General features: G+C 47.8%; 1 protein-coding gene across 2 annotated transcripts in view; it reads left to right on the top strand.

Moving 5' to 3' along the window:
* LOC143289023 (filamin-A-like) overlaps nt 1-20,000 on the top strand; it is a 75,335-nt gene that overhangs the window by 14,864 nt on the left and 40,471 nt on the right. The window contains exons 1-10 of one of the 2 annotated variants that reach the window (XM_076597800.1): nt 9,252-9,310; nt 11,029-11,241; nt 12,006-12,206; nt 13,195-13,315; nt 13,643-13,774; nt 14,341-14,517; nt 15,658-15,759; nt 17,363-17,482; nt 18,245-18,418; nt 19,503-19,646. In XM_076597800.1, the coding sequence (XP_076453915.1) occupies nt 11,104-11,241; nt 12,006-12,206; nt 13,195-13,315; nt 13,643-13,774; nt 14,341-14,517; nt 15,658-15,759; nt 17,363-17,482; nt 18,245-18,418; nt 19,503-19,646 (1,309 nt within the window). In that variant the 5' untranslated portion in view covers nt 9,252-9,310; nt 11,029-11,103. Of the gene's footprint in view, nt 1-9,251; nt 9,311-11,028; nt 11,242-12,005; nt 12,207-13,194; nt 13,316-13,642; nt 13,775-14,340; nt 14,518-15,657; nt 15,760-17,362; nt 17,483-18,244; nt 18,419-19,502; nt 19,647-20,000 lie in introns of those variants that run through there. The other variant, XM_076597799.1, reaches the window with a different exon arrangement.

The raw sequence follows: 20,000 nt of genomic DNA, 5'->3' as shown, positions 1-20,000 counted from the left end.
CTCTCCCTCTCTGTCTCTGTCTCTCTCTCTCTGTCCCTTCCCCCCACCCCAGTCCACGCCCCCTCAGTGACTGTCAATGAGGGAAGCACTCACTGCTTCACGTCATTGAAGCGTGGAAGGAAACTACTTTGCTGAGTCAGTAATTCCCGAGGCTAAAACGAACTACCTAGACAACAGGCAGAACCTGTTTTCTCTTTTCACTGGGAGGTAAGAGAGAAATCTGATGACGAGAACAAAAAAGGACGAAAGAGAACTAGATGAAAGAAAATAATAAATGGAAGAAGAAGAAGAAGAAGAAGAAGAAGAAAAATAAAGAATGAGGAAGAGACGAGACTGAAAACCTTAATAATACAACCAACAATTGATACTGCAAACTCCAGATAGGTCGGTTGATTAGGATTTGACTCTTTATCGCAACAAGAAGACATTTTGTATAGTCTCCTGAGTTTAAAACTTTCTCCCTTTTTTCACACATGACCCCATCGGCACAAAATCTTCAGGGAGACCTTTTAATAGTGATTTCACTCCTACAGAGATTAGGAACACCCTTACACTTTAAATTGGTGTGTACATCATTGGGATCACACCTACATTGTAACGTGGTGTCTGTACATCATTGGGAACACCCCTACACTGTAAAGTGGTGTGTACATCATTGGGAACACCCCTACACTGTAAAGTGGTGTGTACATCATTGGGAACACCCCTACACTGTAAAGTGGTGTGTGTACATCATTGGGAACACACCTACACTGTAAAGTGGTGTGTGTACATCATTGGGAACACACCTACACTGTAAAGTGGTGTGTGTACATCATTGGGAACACCCCTACACTGTAAAGTGGTGTGTGTACATCATTGGGAACACTCCTACACTGTAAAGTGGTGTGTGTACATCATTGGGAACACCCCTACACTGTAAAGTGGTGTGTGTACATCATTGGGAACACCCCTACACTGTAAAGTGGTGTGTGTACATCATGGGGAACACCCCTACACTGTAAAGTGGTGTGTGTACATCATTGGGAACACACCTACACTGTAAAGTGGTGTGTGTACATCATTGGGAACACCCCTACACTGTAAAGTGGTGTGTGTACATCATTGGGAACACACCTACACTGTAAAGTGGTGTGTGTACATCATTGGGAACACACCTACACTGTAAAGTGGTGTCTATTGGTCCTATCTTCGATGAACGGTTTACCTGCATGGACCGCAGCTAGAGAAAAAGCTGACATCGCAAATGAAAGGATGGTTGAATTCCCAGTGTACTGCCTTGAAAAGATAGGTTCATAGTTAGCTACCTATAGATAATAACAGACTGGCTCTGTCGGACTTGCTGGGCCTTGTCAATGATTTTCTCCATTAGAACTCAAAAGGCATTCAGTGGCTGCCTTTGATGGGTTTAAAGAAAATCCTCCTTCCATCCTGTTCAGTTTATACCATCCTGCTTTTATTTGACACCGACAGACGAGTTGTTAACCTGCCCCTGTTTCCCTCCGCCCTGGTGCTGGTGTGGGAGGTGGGGGTGGATGGATGTGAGGGTGGGGGAGTCGTGGGGGTAGGCGGAGTGGTATGGTGTGTGTACACATTTCTGTGATGAATAGTTTCACGTGTGTTGTTTTTGTTTTTTTCGTTTTTGAACGCAGTGCTGATTATACGTTTGTGTATTTGGGGGAGGGAGAGGGGAGGGGAGGGGGGTCATGGGGGTGGAAGGGTGGTAGGGAGCATTCATTTTACGTATGTTTTGAATCAATGTAGGTCACGCTTTGTGCACATGGCTGATTTGAGCGCTGACTGTGTCAACGTTCACAGAACATGAATGTTTCGTTCAATCACACAGTCAGACCAGGTCAGTTTACGGAGACCCATCCCTTGACAGCCTGACTGAAAGGGAGCTTCTTTCACAGAAGTCGATGACTTTTGTCTCTGTAACATCTGTTTGAAGTGATTTCCATTGATCACTGCACCTGTGCCAGGTCAGTAAGCAAAATGAAGGAAAGGCACGGGGTAAGGGAGTTAAGAAAACAGAAGAGAAATGTAAGGGATGGGGAAGAGAGAGAGTTGGGGGCTGTGTGGGAGGGCAGACCAAACAGACACACAGACACAAAGAACTAAGCAAGTGCCATCCCCATATTCCGACGTTCTGCAAGTTCAACAATAACAACAGCAGCAGCAAACTACAACAACAATAACAATAACAGCAGCAAAAACAACCACCACCACCACCACAACAATAACAACAACAACAACAACAGCAGCAAAAACCACCACCACCACCACAAGAACCAGAACAACAAGAGCAGCAGCAGCACAAGCACACTATTCATGTGTTAAACTGATCATCGTGTACCTCCCAAAACGCTCAGAACCGAGACATGCATAACTAGACATTACAGCCGTTTCATGTACATGAATAGCTGCCACCCCCACCTCAACCCCCCGCCCCAATCACACCCCGTCCTGCCTGAACGCACTGCCGATCAAACAGAAATTGTGCACCCTGCCAGGTAAACACAGGTAAAGCCAGTTAAACAACCTGTAGCAACCTGTTCGTCTTCCCTGTGATCAGTGGCTCCTCGGACATTGTGGAGGATGGGGGCCGGGGGTGGGGGTGGGGGGGGGGGGGGGGGGGGGGGGGGGGCACCATCACCAAGCAGAATGTAGCTCTTACTGTCTCACACGGTCTGTGAAGCAGCCCACGAATGTATGTAGGCATGTTTACTTTTTGCACTCTCATAGCGTGCAGGAATGCATACACATACACGTGCATAATCGTGCGCTTGCACGCACTGGGAAGGGGAGAGAGAGAGAGAGAGAGAGAGAGAGAGAGAGGACAATAACGATTTTTTTTTTTATATTCAGATAAACGCCAAAGCTACTTACTGAAGGGGGTAACACCAAAGAAGAATAAACAAAACTAACACGACACAATGAATCGAAAACACAAACCAACCAAAAATAGCTAACACAAATGTTCAACAACATTCACGACGTAACATTTCGCAGTCTCTTTATTATACATATATGTGCAGTGATGGCCTAGAGGTAACGCGTCCGCCTAGGAAGCGAGAGAATCTGAGCGCGCTGGTTCGAATCACGGCTCAGCCGCCGATATTTTCTCCCCATCCACTAGACCTTGAGTGGTGGTCTGGACGTTATTCATTCGGATGAGACGATAAACCGAGGTCCACTTTGATAGGAAAAAAACAAATAAAACTGCACGCAGGAAAAAATACAAAAAATTGGGTGGCGCTGTAGTGTAGCAACGCGCTCTCCCTTGGGAGAGCAGCCCGAATTTCACACAGAGAAATCTGTTGTGATAAAAAGAAATACAAATACAAATACAAAATGTATAAGAGAGAGAGAGAGAGAGAGAGAGAAGCCTCAGCTGGAGCGACATGTGGAACATGGCCTCTTTGAAGATCAGCTTCATCCTCAGCGCTGTGTATGACCTCCTTCCCTCGAATACAAACTTGGTGAAATGGAGGAAAGCAGAGGACCCTGCGTGCCCACTCTGCCATGGCAAACAAACAGTGGAACGTGTCCTTAGCTAATGCAAAGCGGCGTTAAGCCAAGGAAGGCACAACCAAGTGCTAAAAGAAATTGCACACGTGGTGAGCACTGTCCAAGGAGCACCCACACCACCAGCAGAGTTCCTCTCTGCAGAAAGCAATAAAGTCTGGCCAGGAACAGCTGTAACATCCAAAGCATGGAAACGTGGGCTGCTTGATGGTGCCGAAGATTGGGAGTGCACGACTGACCTATCAGAGGGGAAGAAACACCCGGAAATCATCAGCAAAAGCGGCATGAGACCTGGCATTGTACTCCGCTCAAGGCAACCAAACAAGCGATTCTGACCGAGCTCACTGTACCATACGAAAGCAGAATGGAAGAAGCCCACTAGTCTAGCCCGCAGCCAGAGAGAATCTGGCTTCCGAGCCAAAGTCCTTGCGATAGAGATTGGTGCAAGAGGTTTTGAGAGCGCATCAGCTTGCAGCCTCATGAAACAACTGTCGATTTCTGGCAGAGAGAGGACAAGGGCTCTCAAGGCAAAGGCAGAAGCAGAAGAAAAGAGTTCCAGGCTGGATCTGGTCGAGGAGGAATGAAAGCGAACTTCATAAGGATTAAATTTCCCTACTCAAACTAAGCGAACAATGGCTCAGTGGTTAAAACGTCTGCCAGAAAGGTGTCTCAGTCCTGAAGTAGCGACCACCCTGGCGGCGCGGGTTCGAACCTGCTGAGGACCAGGGGTAAAAAGGTTATACAAGGGTATCCAGGAGTCATGACCTGGGTGCGGCCCGCCCCCCTTAGAGTGTAAGGAGTTATGGGCCGAAACACCAGACTGAGGGGGGCTTCTTTTCTGAAGACCTTGTACTGTCCAGCTCTCCCTAGAGTTTCTATCACTATATGAGAGAGAGAGAGAGAGATGGAGTGAGGGGGGAAGAGAGAGAGACAGAGACAGACAAACAGAGAGATCGAGATACCGTTAGAGATGTAGATAGAGATACTGACAGAGAGAAGGAGGGATGGAGAGGAGAGAGACAAAGAGGAATAGAGGTAAGACCAATGCAGTTCAGTTCCTTGCAGTGTCGGGAAGGCTCCAGCTTTACGGAGTCACAACACGGAATACCTTCCCAAAGCCAACACACCACCACCACCCCCTGTCACCACCCCACCTTCCCTCCAACCCCCACACATCCCTGTCAACTCATGTTAGCCTTTCACTACCTTCCTCACACCCCCAACCCCCAAACAAAAGTTGAAAAAAGGATTGTCGAACAGCAAAAGAAAGTCATAGAAAGTGGTACAAAGCCGAAAAACCAGCGTCAGTCAATATGCGGCCAGAACTGACTTGTACAGTGCCTTCATACATCACCACACAGGATGAATAACGTCAGTCAGTGTGACTTGTACAGTGCCTTCATACATCATGACCACACAGGATGAATAACGTCAGTCAATGTGACTTGTACAGTGCCTTCATACATCACCACACAGGATGAATAACGTCAGTCAATGTGACTTGTACAGTGCCTTCATACATCACCACACAGGATGAATAACGTCAGTCAGTGTGACTTGTACAGTGCCTTCATACATCATGACCACACAGGATGAATAACGTCAGTGTGACTTGTACAGTGCCTTCATACATCATGACCACACAGGATGAATAACGTCAGTGTGACTTGTACAGTGCCTTCATACATCATGACCACACAGGATGAATAACGTCAATGTGACTTGTACAGTGCCTTCATACATCACCACACAGGATGAATAACGTCAGTCAGTGTGACTTGTACAGTGCCTTCATACATCACCACACAGGATGAATAACGTCAGTGTGACTTGTACAGTGCCTTCATACATCATCATTACACAGGATGAATAACGTCAGTCAGTGTGACTTGTACAGTGCCTTCATACATCACCACCACACAGGATGAATAACGTCAGTCAGTGTGACTTGTACAGTGCCTTCATACATCACCACACAGGATGAATAACGTCAGTGTGACTTGTACAGTGCCTTCATACATCATCACACAGGATGAATAACGTCAGTGTGACTTGTACAGTGCCTTCATACATCACCACACAGGATGAATAACGTCAGTGTGACTTGTACAGTGCCTTCATACATCACCACACAGGATGAATAACGTCAATGTGACTTGTACAGTGCCTTCATACATCACCACACAGGATGAATAATGTCAATGTGACTTGTACAGTGCCTTCATACATCATGACCACACAGGATGAATAACGTCAGTGTGACTTGTACAGTGCCTTCATACATCACCACACAGGATGAATAACGTCAGTGTGACTTGTACAGTGCCTTCATACATCATGACCACACAGGATGAATAACGTCAATGTGACTTGTACAGTGCCTTCATACATCACCACACAGGATGAATAACGTCAGTGTGACTTGTACAGTGCCTTCATACATCACCACACAGGATGAATAACGTCAGTCAATGTGACTTGTACAGTGCCTTCATACATCACCACACAGGATGAATAACGTCAGTGTGACTTGTACAGTGCCTTCATACATCATCATTACACAGGATGAATAACGTCAGTCAATGTGACTTGTACAGTGCCTTCATACATCACCACACAGGATGAATAACGTCACGGCAACCATCCACTCCGTTGAACGTGGACATAGGCCGCAGTAAGAAGGAGAAGGGGGAGAAGGAGGCAAAGGAGGGGAAGGAGGAAAAGAAAAGAGGAGAAGAGTAGAGAGGTATAGAGAGAGATAGATGTGTGTGTGTGTGTGTGTGTGTGTGTGTGTGTGTGTGTGTGTGTGTGTGTGTGTGTGTGTGTGTGTGTGTGTGTGTGTGTGTGTGTGTGTGTGTGTGTGTGCCTACGTGCGCTTTCAGCAGTGACCTTCATGATCGTAGTTGATTCAGCTGTGAAGATTGAGCATTTTTTTGTGTGTGCTCATCAATGGCGGATTTTCTTTTCAATACATCAAGGGCTGGTTTGACAAAAGCTTCCGTACCTCGGAAATATACTTACTGCTGAAGTGAAAGTACAGCTTGCTCTACTTTATCCTGCTAATGTGAAAAATATTCTACTCTTGCAATTTCTGTCTATCCAGATGTTAGGTATGTCTGCTGATCTCAGAATTAATATTTATGTCTCTTAATGCAGTGTGTGTATGTCCAAATGTTAGGCATGTCTGTTGATCTTAGGATTAATATTCAGGTCTCTTAATGCAGTTTGTGTATGTCCAAATGTGAGGCATGTCCGTATTTCAGTGTTTTTTTGTTGGAATGTAGTTCCGTTATCATGCAGTTTGAACTTTGAATGTCAGTAAGCGAAGGACTGTTCTGACAAGTTTACAAATGGGAGGAACGCGCGCGCGCGCGTGTGTATAGTTGCATGCGCGCATGTGTGTGTGTGTGTGTGTGTGTGTGTGTGTGTAGTTGCATGTGCGCATGTGTGTGTGTGTGTGTGTGTGTGTGTGTGTGTGTGTAGTTGCATGCGCGCATGTGAGTTTGTGTGTGTGTGTGTGTGTGTGTGGAGTTGCATGCGCGCATATATGTATGTGTACAATTATCATCCTGCGTGCTTGTGTACACTGGCACGTGTGAAGGTGAGTGGTACCTTTACAGGTGTGAATGAAATCATCACTATGTAGTCTATCCCACCCCTCTCAACACCCACCCCCCCCCCCCCCCCACACACACCCAGCTCTCCGTGAACAGTGAACAGTCCCAGCCATAAAACCTGCCGCCATGAAAACCGTCAGTTAATATCATCTTTTACATGTCCACTGCTTGCTATGTTTCTTCCTCTGTCTCAGTGTAACACAGTTACACACACAACACACGCACGCACGCACGCATGCACACACACACACACACACACAGAGAGAGAGAGAGAGAGAGAGAGAGAGAGAGAGAGAGAGAGCAAGCATGTGTGTGCGTGTGTGTGTGTGTGCATGTGTGCAACCTGTGACGAGTTATTTCTTGAAACAGTATGATATATACACATTCTGCTCTGTCTCTCTGTGTGTCTCACATACACACACGCGCGTACACACGCGCACACACACACACGCATACGCGCACGCACACACACACACACACACACACACACACACACACACACACACACACGCACGCACGCAAGTACTCACACACACACGCACGCACATACGCACGCACGCAGGTACTCACACACAGACACACACACATGCACAAACGCATTCCGACACACTCACTCTCCCACCCACCCACACATAATAATCAATAATCTGGCAGCTCTGTGAGACCTATCTTCACGGAAGACGGTTCCTGCTGAAATCGTCCCACACAGCAGAAATCACTTTGGTCACGGCTGACTGCTGTGTCATGGGCTGCTGGGAGGCTGGGCTGCTGTGGGGTGGGGGGTAGGGGGTGGGGCGGGGGGGGGGGGGGGGGAGAAGAGACAGACAGACAGACAGACGCAAACAGAAAGAGAGAGAGAGAGAGAGAGAGAGAGAGAGAGAGAGAGAGAGGCACAGACATTTTGACTGAAAAAGACAAGAGAGATGGATAGACAGAGACATGGAGAGAGAAGAACGAGCGAACAAATGAACGAACTTTTTTTTATAGAGGGTGAGGAGTAGAGAGAGAGAGAGAGAGGTGGCAGAGACAGACAGAGTGGAGAGAGGAAGGGAGAGAGAGAGAGAGAGAGAGAGAGAGAGGGGGCTAGGACGTGGGACAGTTGTGATAGAGAGTGAGGGCAGAGAGGGAGGGGGAAGGTGTGTGCTCAAAGGGCGTCATGGTCATGTCCCCCCAAACCTGTTTTGGTACATTCCGGGCACCCCGCGGGGCCCCATTTGGGTCACAAAAAATGGGACCGACTTTACCTCCTCCCGCTCCCTACCTATCTGCCTGATTCTCTCTCTCTCTTTTATTTTTAATCGCAATCGCTCTCTCTTTTTCCCCTTTCTCTATGTCACTCCATCTCACCCACACACACGTATGCGGGTGTAGGGTGGTTAGAAGAAAAAAGGCGTGTGTGTGTACGTTGGTATGTGAATGTGTGTATGAGAGAGAGAGAGAGGGAGAGAGAGAGAGAGAGAGAGAGAGAGAGAGAGAGAGCAGACAGTCGACCGGAGATGCAGACATAATTATGTGTACAGTAAGATTTGACCTGGATCTGTTCGAAAATTGGAAAGTAATGATAAATGGACAACACACACACGCACACACACACACACACACACACACACACACACACCAAAATTCATATCTGGTCTGAAAACAAACAGATTAGAATTGATATTTTCACAGTGTACCAGCAGAATATGTCCACTGGACGGGTCAAAAAGGCACGAGATGGATGGAATGCAAACACTGTGCTCCATTTCAGAAAGGATTATACACGCTTGGACGACAGACGCTTTCAGGGCCATTTTATTGAAGCGGAAAGGATTTGATCCAATTATTCATAGCCCAGCCACAGCAACACACGTCAAAGGGAAGGCAAACAATGTATCATCATTGTATTGTATTACTATGATTCAGTCACAGCGGGTTTCTCTGTGTGGGGGTGCGGACAGCTCACCCAGGGAAAATGCGTGGCGTGGTGTGGCACGACCAGTCCTAGTATCTGTCCTCAGCTGTGTGTACTTTTCTGTCAAACTGCATTTTACTACAGGGACAGGGACAATCATCCTGTTGAAGTGGTTTCTTTTTAATGCGCCATGTATATGCTTTTTAAATGTGTCGTCTCATCAGAAAGACGAGCGGCCACACCACCGCTTTAGGTCTAGTGGAAAACTGAGGTAAAAAAAAAAAAAAAAAAAAGAAAAAAAAAAAAAAAGTAAAAATTCCTGTCCATTTGGCTAATGACCCCTCGGGCAACCACTTCCTTGTCTGGCGCGCGCGCGCGCACAAACACACACACACACACACACACACAAACGCATGAACGCACTCACGCACACATGCAAACCACGCGCGCACCACTCTTACACACGCAGACACATAGACACACACGTGCTCGCGCGCGCACACACACACACACACACGCGCGCGCGCACCCGCGCACATATGCCACCCACACGCGCCCCACACTTACACACACAGAGACACAGACACGCATTCACACAGACATATCCACTGACACAGACAGACAGACACAGACAGACAGACAGACGCACACACACACACACACACACACACACACACACACACACACACACACACACTATCTCTCTCTCTCCCTCTCTCTCCTTTATTTTTTTCTATTTTTTCCACGATGGCTTGATGTAAAAAAGCAATTGTTGCATATTCAATTTACCATTATGAAATAAAATTTTGATAAATACATCTTGACATACAGACAGACAGACAGACACTGAGACACACACAGACACACGCACACACACAGACACAGACACACACACACACATACACACACAGACACGCACACACACACACACACACACACACACACACACACACACACACACACACACACACACACACACACACACACATACAGAGGCGCGCACGAATTTTACAGGTTTGTCCATTTAGTTCATAACATCGTTCAATTTAGGATGTTCCAAGGGAGTGCACTGGTGGGGCGGTATGGTCAGACACCAGTGCTTACTTCCCTTCAGTGTTGGAGATGTCAGCGGTTCAACTGACGAAGGTCGATGTTCTGCATTAACGATGAATCAGAACTAGAGTCAGCTGAACAATGGGACATAAAGACTCACCCCCATCATGACAGCACAGCGCAACTCAGCACAGCGCAGCACAGCACAGCGCAGCACAGCACAGCGCAGCACAGCACAGCACAGCACAGCACAGCGCAGCACAGCACAGCGCAACTCAGCACAGCGCAGCACAGCACAGCACAACACGAGACTGGACAAGTTTATTTCGGGAAAACCCGTTTACTTTCATGAGCATGATACACATTTGTATGTAACCAATAAAAAACACAAAACACGCTGGCATTGTGCTAACAAACAATTACAACAGCGACACCATCTGGTCGGGGTCTCTCAGCTGAGAGATACTGTGGACAGGTTCTTTTTTATGTTCTCTGCAAGGAAATCTCTACGTCAATGCGGCTTTGGTTCTTTTCTCTTGTCTTTCCTAGATTTTTTTTTCTTCTTGTTCTGTTGTCTCTGCATAACTTCTTTCTCTGTGTAGTTTTTTTTTCTTTAGAAACCTCGGGCCCTTTGAATGTCTTGAGGTGTTTGCTGGACTGTTATCTCTGTCTGTCTGTCTGTCTGTCTGTCTGTCTATCCGTCTCCCTCTCCCTGTGTCTCTGTCTCTCTTACTGTAGCAGCAGTACTTTCCTTTCATATGCTTTTTCTGGATGCGTGCGCGTGTGTGTGTATGTGCGTGTCTGTATCTGTATCTGTGCGTCTGTGTTTGTGTGTGTGTGTGTGTGTGTGTGTGTGTGTGTGTGTGAATCAAAATCACATACACTTATATATACATATTTGTACGTGTTAAATATTCACATTCACATTTCTTCCAGCCTCCCAACAACAAGAAGGAAAATACGAGTGACTTCCGGCGGAAGGAGGCGTAGTTCCGCTTCCGGCGGGCAGGCATGGCGTACTACTCGGTGCACGCGGGCCCCTCCACTTCCAGACTGTACCAGCCCAACCCCCGGATGGTCAGGACAGACCACCAGCCATTCTCCCTCCTCAACGGACTCTCCACCTCCGATCACAGGCTGTACAACCAGGTGGGGGCTGGGGTCAGGTTTTCGTGGGTGGAGGGGGTGCGGGAGGGGGGGTATGTGTGTATCAGTATTGTATAGGTGGGTGGGTGGGATATGATTTTTTTTTAATGTTTGTGCGGAGGTGGGGGTGGGGTGGAGGTTTGTGTGTGTGTGTGTGTGTGTGTGTGTGTGTGTGTGTGTGAGAGAGAGAGAGAGAGAGAGAGAGAGAGAGAGAACACAGAGACAATGTGCGTGGAGGGTGGAGATGTGTGTGTGTGTGTGAATGAGTGTGTGTGTGCGCGCGCGCGCGTGTGCTCTGTTGTTTGATTTTTTGTACGGCGAGCATGGTTTTGGCAAAAGACCCAAAGGCCAAACTCCACAGTTTCTCAGTGTGTGTGTGTGTGTGTGTGTGTGTGTGTGTGTGTGTGTGCTTGGATCGTCGAGCTGACTGATGTTTGTTCGCTTTTGGGTTTGACTGCTTTTGGCCTGATCAGCAGTAGATGTACCGATTTTTGTATCGACTAAGTTAGCTGCCAAGTTAGCTGGAATAATAACTCACCAACATGTGTTTTCTTTATTTTTTTTCATAATTTTGCGAAGTTTTCTGTCAACAACATCATCAATAACAACACCATGAATGTTGATAATAATCACCATCAGCATAATAAATTTCGGGTAAGTCCACATAGAAACGACGGTGGTCAGGCCATCCCGGAAACCCGGACATGCCACAGCCATTGACACTTCACTCTCTCCGCCTCACGCTGTCCTCATCTTCACTGTTCCAGCACAACTCGGTGTTCGATGACGACGACAACTCTTCATCGATGTCTGCGGGGATGTCTGCGGGGATGACGGCCTCTCAGGCCACGCCCACTTTTCAGCTGGTGCGCAAGGCGTCAATCAGAACCACGCCCCGCCCACAGCTGCCCAAGGACAACCCCATCCGCATCGACATCTACTCCGTGGGCGTCATGATGGAGAGCAAGGTGGGGTCACACACACACACACAAACACGCACGCACGCACGTACGCACACACACACGTACGTACGCACACACACACACACACACACACGCACTGAGTCACACACACACACACACACACACACACACACACACACACACACACACACACACACACACACACACACACACTGTGTGTGTGTGTGTGGATCTATCAACACTCATCTCACACACAGCTCCTCAGCTGACATCGTCCGTGTGTAGTGTCACTGTCCAGAAATGTTCTTCCTTTATTACGTATCATTTCAATCTAACAACTACCACAATGAATAATGTCAGTAGTAGTAGTAGCGAATTCAAAAACTTCAAAACAGTGCTGCCCGTCTGACTCTCACGTCTCACTCGTCTGAGTCCCACGTACTGATCACATTTCTCCTCACCTCCGAACTGTACATTGGCTCCCCATTGAAGCGAGAATTAAATACAAAGTTGCGTGTCTCTGCTATTCTGCTTTCCACTCCGCAGGACCTACATATCTTTCTGACCTTATCAGTGTTTACACTCCCTCAAGAACTCTCCGCTATTCCTCTGACTGTTACCATTTGAAACTTCCTCGTGTCAATACAAGAACATATGGTGAACGTTCTCTCTTCTTTGCTGCTCCTCACATCTAGAACAACCTCCCTTATCATATCCGTGCATCTGATTCTATTTCTGCTTTTCGCTCATCACTGAAAACCCATCTTTTTAAAACCTATGTATAAGTACTCTCAGCTTCCTTTTCTCCACCCCCCCCCCATGTCAGCTCACTTTGGATGTATATAGAGTGGGAGGGGGAGAGTGTGGGTGGGGGTAGGGGTTTTTGAGAAAGAGTGGTCATGAATGTTTTATGTTACTTGTAATATTTTCCTTTCATGTAAAGCGCCCTGCGCTCTCAGTGAGAAAGGGCGCTATATAAATATACATTATTAGTAATATCACCATGTCCCTGTGGTATGTATGTGTGTGACAGATCACGGGCCAGCTGTACGACCCAGACCAGGTGAAGGTGGAGGCTGAGGCCCCCAGTGGCCGGGTGATCAGGATGGCGGGGGACGGTCACTACAGTGCTCAGTTCACACCTGATGAGATCGGTCAGTGGACAGAGAGAAAAGGACAGAGAGAGAAAGACAGAGAAGGAGAGAGAGAGAGAGGCAGAGAGAGAGAGAAGGAGAGAGAGAGAGGCAGAGAGAGAGAAGGAGAGAGAGAGGGGGGAGATGGAGAGGGGAGGAGAGACAGGGAGAGAGAAAGAGAGAAAGACAGAGAAAGAAAGCGAGAGAGCGTTCGTATGTTTGAGAGAGAGAGAGAGAGAGAGAGAGAGAGAGAGTGTTTCTGTGTTCGTGCGTGTATGTGTGTGTGTGTGTGTGTGTGTGTGATCGATCGATGGATCGATTGGTTGACTAATTGATGTTTATGACCAGGGCGGTGGCGGGTGTCGATGTACTACCGGAACAAGTTCATGGACGGATGTCCGGTGGATGTCTGTGATCCCTCACAAGTGCGCGTGCGCGAACTGCGTGGTGGCCATATTGGAAAGATGCTTTCGTTTCTTGGTAATGTGCAACTTTAACTTCCTTGTGTGTGTGTGTGTGTGTGTGTGTGTGTGTGTGTGTGTGTGTGTGTGTTAGACTCAGTGTGTGTGTGTGTGTGTGTGTGTGTGTGTGTGTGTGTGTGTGTTAGACTCTGTGTGTGTGTGTGTGTGTGTGTGTGTGTGTGCTTGGATCGTCGAGCTGACGGATGTTTGTTCGCTTTTGGGTTTGACTGCTTTTGGCCTGATTAGCAGTAGATGTACCGATTTTTGTATCGACTAAGTTAGCTGGTAAGTTAGCTGGAATAATAACTCACCAACATGTGTTTTCTTTATTTTTTTCATAATTTTGCTGAGTTTTCTGTCAACAACATCATCAATAACAACAACATGAATGACGATAATAACCACCATCAGCGTAATAAATTTCGGGTAAATAATTATATTCATCACTAGAGTTGGAAAAGTTCACATTGAAGTCGTGAAAATTAATACGTCATATCACCTGACGTCACTGCAACGATAGTGACGTAAAAACCCCGATGGAAGATCAGAACGTATGTCTGTTCACCGCAATGTCTCGTCGTGCAGTGGACTGCATGAGGGCGGGTCAGGGTGACCTGGTGGTGGACGTGACCCACAAGGGCAAGAAGGTCAAGACCTCGGTGACCGAGACCTCCACCCCCAAACTCTACAAGGTCACCTACACGCCCTATGACCCCGGTCCCTATGAGGTCAACGTGCAGTTCAACAACGCCGAGGTCAGAGGTGAGCAGTCCATGTGGGTTGGGTGGAGGTAAAAGGTTAAACAGGTCAACAGTTCAAAGGTCAGAGGTGGCAGTCCTTGTGTGTTGAGTGGAGGTTGTACAGATCAACAGTGCAAAGGTCAGAGATGAGCAGTTCTATGAGTTACGTTGAGTAAAAGGTTGTCCAGTTTAAAGGTCAGAGGTGAGCAGTTATGTGGGTTGAGTTGAAGTCTTGTGCGTCAGATTGAAGTGAAAGGTTGTATAGGTCAACAGTTGAAAGGTCATTCTTCTTCTTCTTCTGCGTTCACTCGTATGCACACGAGTGGGCTTTTACGTGTATGACCGTTTTTACCCCGCCATGTAGGCAGCCATACTCCGTTTTCGGGGGTGTGCATGCTGGGTATGTTCTTGTTTCCATAACCCACCGAACGCTGACATGGATTACAGGATCTTTAACGTGCGTATTTGATCTTCTGCTTGCATATACACACGAAGGGGGTTCAGGCACTAGCAGGTCTGCACATATGTTGACCTGGGAGATCGTAAAAATCTCCACCCTTTACCCACCAGGCGCCGTCACCGTGATTCGAACCCGGGACCCTCAGATTGACAGTCCAACGCTTTAACCACGCGGCTATTGCGCCCGTCAGTTGAAAGGTCAGAGGTGAGCAGTTCTGTGGGTCACATTGAAGTGAAAGATAGAGTGATGGATTCTACTGGTGGTTTTTACACAGTTCAATAGAGCAAGTCAGAGGTGAGGATTCACTGTTTATTCTATGATTTTGTACGGATGCATAGGTTTGACGACTGATTGACAGATTGATTGGTTGAAGGGGTTGGGGAGGGAGGGCTGGGGTAATGGACGCAGGGACTTTTTAGAATTTGGTTCAAGAGGTTTTCTGCCAGAATGACGGATGGACTGTTGGTGTTGGTGTAAGGACTGACTGATTAATTAAAGATCGTTGTTGAATGAATGACTGGTGATGGATAGGATGAACTGATTAACAGACTGACATTTCTGCCTACTCGGTCAGTCCCTGTAAAGGATAACGCTGAAAGCTGACATTTATAGCGTAACCTGAAATGACCGTCACTGCTTGATTGATCTTCATGTGTGTGTGTGTGTGTGTGTGTGTGTGTGTGTGTGTGTGTGTGTGCCCAGACTCTGACTTCAATTCCACGGACCCCGAGGAGAGACAGCGGCGTGCTCTGTTCAACACCACCGTCACATACAACAAGGGGGTCATCGTCATCAAGGCCTCCTGTGAGAGTCCTGGGAGGCACCTTTAGTCTGCTCACCCCAACCCCTCTGCTCTTCCCCCCCCCCCACCCCTCTCCTCTTCCCCCCGCTACCCCTGTCCTTCCCCACACCCCTCTCCTCTCCCCCCTCTCCTCTCCCCCCATCCCTCTCCTCTCCTCCCACCCCTCTCCTCTCCCCCCATCCCTCTGCTCTCCCCCCACCCCTCTCCTCTACCTGCTCCTTTCTCCTGGTCTTTACGTGCTGTTCAAGTAATTTTCCTTGACTTAAAAAAATCACTGCGGGTGGACTATGTACTGTGTGCTACAGGTGACAGACAGGTGGACTGTGTACTATGTGCTACAGGTGACAGACAGGTGGACTATGTGTGCTACAGGTGACAGACAGGTGGACTATGTGTGCTACAGGTGACAGACAGGTGGACTATGTGTGCTACAGGTGACAGACAGGTGGACTATGTACTGTGTGCTACTGGTGACAGACAGGTGGACTATGTGTGCTACAGGTGACAGACAGGTGGACTATGTATTGTGTGCTACAGGTGACAAACAGGTGGACTATGTGTGCTACAGGTGACAGACAGGTGGACTATGTGTGCTACTGGTGACAGACAGGTGGACTATGTGTGCTACAGGTGACAGACAGGCGGACTATGTGTGCTACAGGTGACAGACAGGTGGACTATGTATTGTGTGCTACAGGTGACAAACAGGTGGACTATGTACTGTGTGTTACAGGTGACACAGGTGGACTATGTACTGTGTGCTACAGGTGACAGACAGGTGGACTATGTGTGCTACAGGTGACAGACAGGTGGACTATGTGTGTTACAGGTGACAGACAGGTGGACTATGTACTGTGTGCTACAGGTGACAAACAGGTGGACTATGTGTGCGACAGGTGACAGACAGGTGGACTATGTATTGTGTGCTACAGGTGACAAACAGGTGGACTATGTGTGCTACAGGTGACAGGTGTACTATGCATTGTGTGCTACAGGTGACAGACAGGTGGACTATGTGTGCTACAGGTGACAGACAGGTGGACTATGTGTGCTACAGGTGACAGACAGGTGGACTATGTACTGTATGTTACAGGTGACAGACAGGTGGACTATGTACTGTGTGCTACAGGTGACAAACAGGTGGACTATGTGTGCGACAGGTGACAGACAGGTGGACTATGTATTGTGTGCTACAGGTGACAAACAGGTGGACTATGTGTGCTACAGGTGACAGGTGTACTATGCATTGTGTGCTACAGGTGACAGACAGGCTGACTATGTACTATGTGCTACAGGTGACAGACAGGTGGACTATGTGTGCTACAGGTGATTGGGAGGTGGACTATGTATGCTACAGGTGACAGACAGGTGGACTATGTGTGCTACAGGTGACTGGGAGGTGGACTATGTGTGCTGCAGGTGACAGACAGGTGGACTATGTGTGCTACAGGTGACAGACAGGTGGACTATGTGTGCTACAGGTGACAGACAGGTGGACTATGTGTGCTGCAGGTGACAGACAGGTGGACTATGTGTGCTACAGGTGACAGACAGGTGGACTATGTGTGCTACAGGTGACAGACAGGTGGACTATGTGTGCTACAGGTGATTGGGAGGTGGACTACGTGACGGGGGGGCCATTCATCGTGCACGCCACAGACTCTTCCAACATCGAGGTGTACGGCATGAAGGACGGCACTGTCTGCAGCAACCCCGAACTCATGGGTCAGTCCGTCTGTCTGTCTGTCTGTATGTCTTTCTGTCTGCAGGTCTGTCTGTCTGTTTATCTGTCTGTTTGCAGCAACCCTGTTAATTAACTGTGCCAAGCTATAAGGTGTTGGCCGAACTATGTTAGGCACAAAGACAGATGACATTGCCAAGCTATAAGGTGTTAGCTGAACTATATTAGGCACAACGATAGATGGCAGTGCCAAGCTATAAGGTGTTAGCCGAACTATATTAGGCACAAAGAGAATTGACTGTGCCAAGCTATAAGGTGTTAGCCGAACTATATTAGGCACAAAGAAAGATGACTGTGCCAAGCTATAAGGTTTGGCCGAACTGTGTCAGGCTCAAAGAGAGATGACTGTGCCAAGCTATAAGGTGTTAGCCGAACTATATTAGGCACAAAGAGAGATGACTGTGCCAAGCTATAAGGTTTGGCCGAACTGTGTCAGGCTCAAAGAGAGATGACTGTGCCAAGCTATAAGGTGTTAGCCGAACTATATTAGGCACAAAGAGAGATGACTGTGCCAAGCTATAAGGTTTGGCCGAACTGTGTTAGGCACAAAGACTGATGATGTTAACGACAGAATCCATTTGTTTTGTTGTTGATGCTGCTTCTTTTATTGTTATGGTTGTTTTTTTGCTGCCCCTATAAGTTGTCTGTACCAAGATAAGGTGGTGTGCCAACTATATTATGGACACACACAGATCATGTTAACGACAAGATTCATTTGTAGCAGTAGTAGTTGTTGCTGTCCCCAGTGGACTGCACCAAGGTGGGGGAGGGAAACGTAACAGCCGACGTGACGCACAACGGAGTCAGGTGCCCGTGCAAGGTGCGCAAAGACCAGCCCGCCATGTACCGTGTCAGCTTCAAACCCCGGGGGCCTGGCGTCTACAAGATCTGGATGAACTACGAGGGCAGCCCCGTCAAGGGTAAGCACTGGGGGTTGGGGGATGGGTTGGGGGGGGATGTTCTCATTTCATGACACTGGCTGCTGTTTGGTCAGTCGGTTTGGTTTTTGTCTGGGTGGTGGATGTGAATGAACTGGTCACTTGGATGAGATGATGAACCGAGATTCTGGATGTAGCACGCGCCTAGCGCGGGTAAAACAACCCATGGCAACAAAAGGGTTGCCCCTGGCATAATTCTGTCGGAAAATTCACTTTGATATGAAAACAAAATTTTAATACATTTCAAGACAGAAAACAAGGGAAACACAGGGCTGCGCTCTGACTGTAACGACACGCACTGCCTGGGGAGAGCAGCCCGAATTTCACAGAGAAATCTGTTGTGACAAAAGAGGAACACAGTACAATACAATACAATACAATACAATACAACACAAAACGACACGACACGACACGACACGACACAATACAATACGACACAACACAACACAACACAATACAATACAGTACAACACGACACAACACGACACGACACGATACGACACAATACAGTACAATACAGTACAGTACAATACAGTACAAATATGTTGCCTGGTGGTGGATTGTATGTGACAAGATGGCAGTGACCTCTATGAGGGCTGTCCCTTAAAGTTAGAAGGTACGCGGTGTGTCATGGTTGGGTGTGAGTCGTTAGATGGACAGACAGACAGACACGTACATTCATACTTAAATCAGTTATTTTCTATATGTAACTCACGCCCGCGCGCGCGCGCCCACACACACACACACGCACACACACACACACATGCACGCACGCACGCACGCACGCACACACACTTTCACTTACTCGCATGCGTACACAGTAATTTCTCCCCCCCCCCTCCTTCCCCTCGATATTTTTTCCTACCCTCTAATATCACTTACAGTGAAAAGACATTAAACTAAAGAACGAACGAACGAATGCATACATACATACATACATACATACATACATAGACAGACAGTTTGAGAGAGAGAGAAAGAGAGAGCACTGACATGATTTTTTGGATACACTTTGGAACCGATATGTGAATACCTATAAATAACACTGTCCACCCCCCACCCCCAGGCTCCCCCTTCGTGCAGGAGATAGCGGAGCTGGGCAGCCCCCAGGCCTATGGGGACGGCTTGGTGCGGGGCATGCCGGGCATCCCCCAGACCTTCACTGTGGACCCCCGTGGGCATCCCGGGCACATCACTGCAGAGGTGGACGGTACGGCTGGCGGTGCTCTGTGGGGCCTTGTTGGGGTTGTTTTGTCTGTCTATGATGTTTTTTGTTGGACAGTGGTGAGCTGTGCCAGAGAGAAGGAGAGAGAGAGAGAGTGTGTGCATGCGTATGTGTGTGTGAGTCTCTCTGTGTGTGTGTGTGTGTGTGTGTGTGTGTGTGTGTGTGTGTGGTGGGGGGCGCACATGTGTGTCATTGGAAGCTCGAATGCGTTTGAGTGACAGAAAAATGAGCACGCTCTTGTTGATGATGATTATGTTATGTGACCGGTTACTGTACAAGCATGTCACTTTGAAGCACATCAGAAACATATGGAATTAATGGACAGACACACAGACACAC

The sequence above is a fragment of the Babylonia areolata genome, chromosome 13 (assembly GCF_041734735.1).
Source record: "Babylonia areolata isolate BAREFJ2019XMU chromosome 13, ASM4173473v1, whole genome shotgun sequence".
NCBI lineage: Eukaryota > Metazoa > Mollusca > Gastropoda > Neogastropoda > Buccinidae > Babylonia > Babylonia areolata.
Note: the sequence above shows the minus strand (reverse complement) of the source record. Positions and strands in the feature narration are given on the sequence as shown.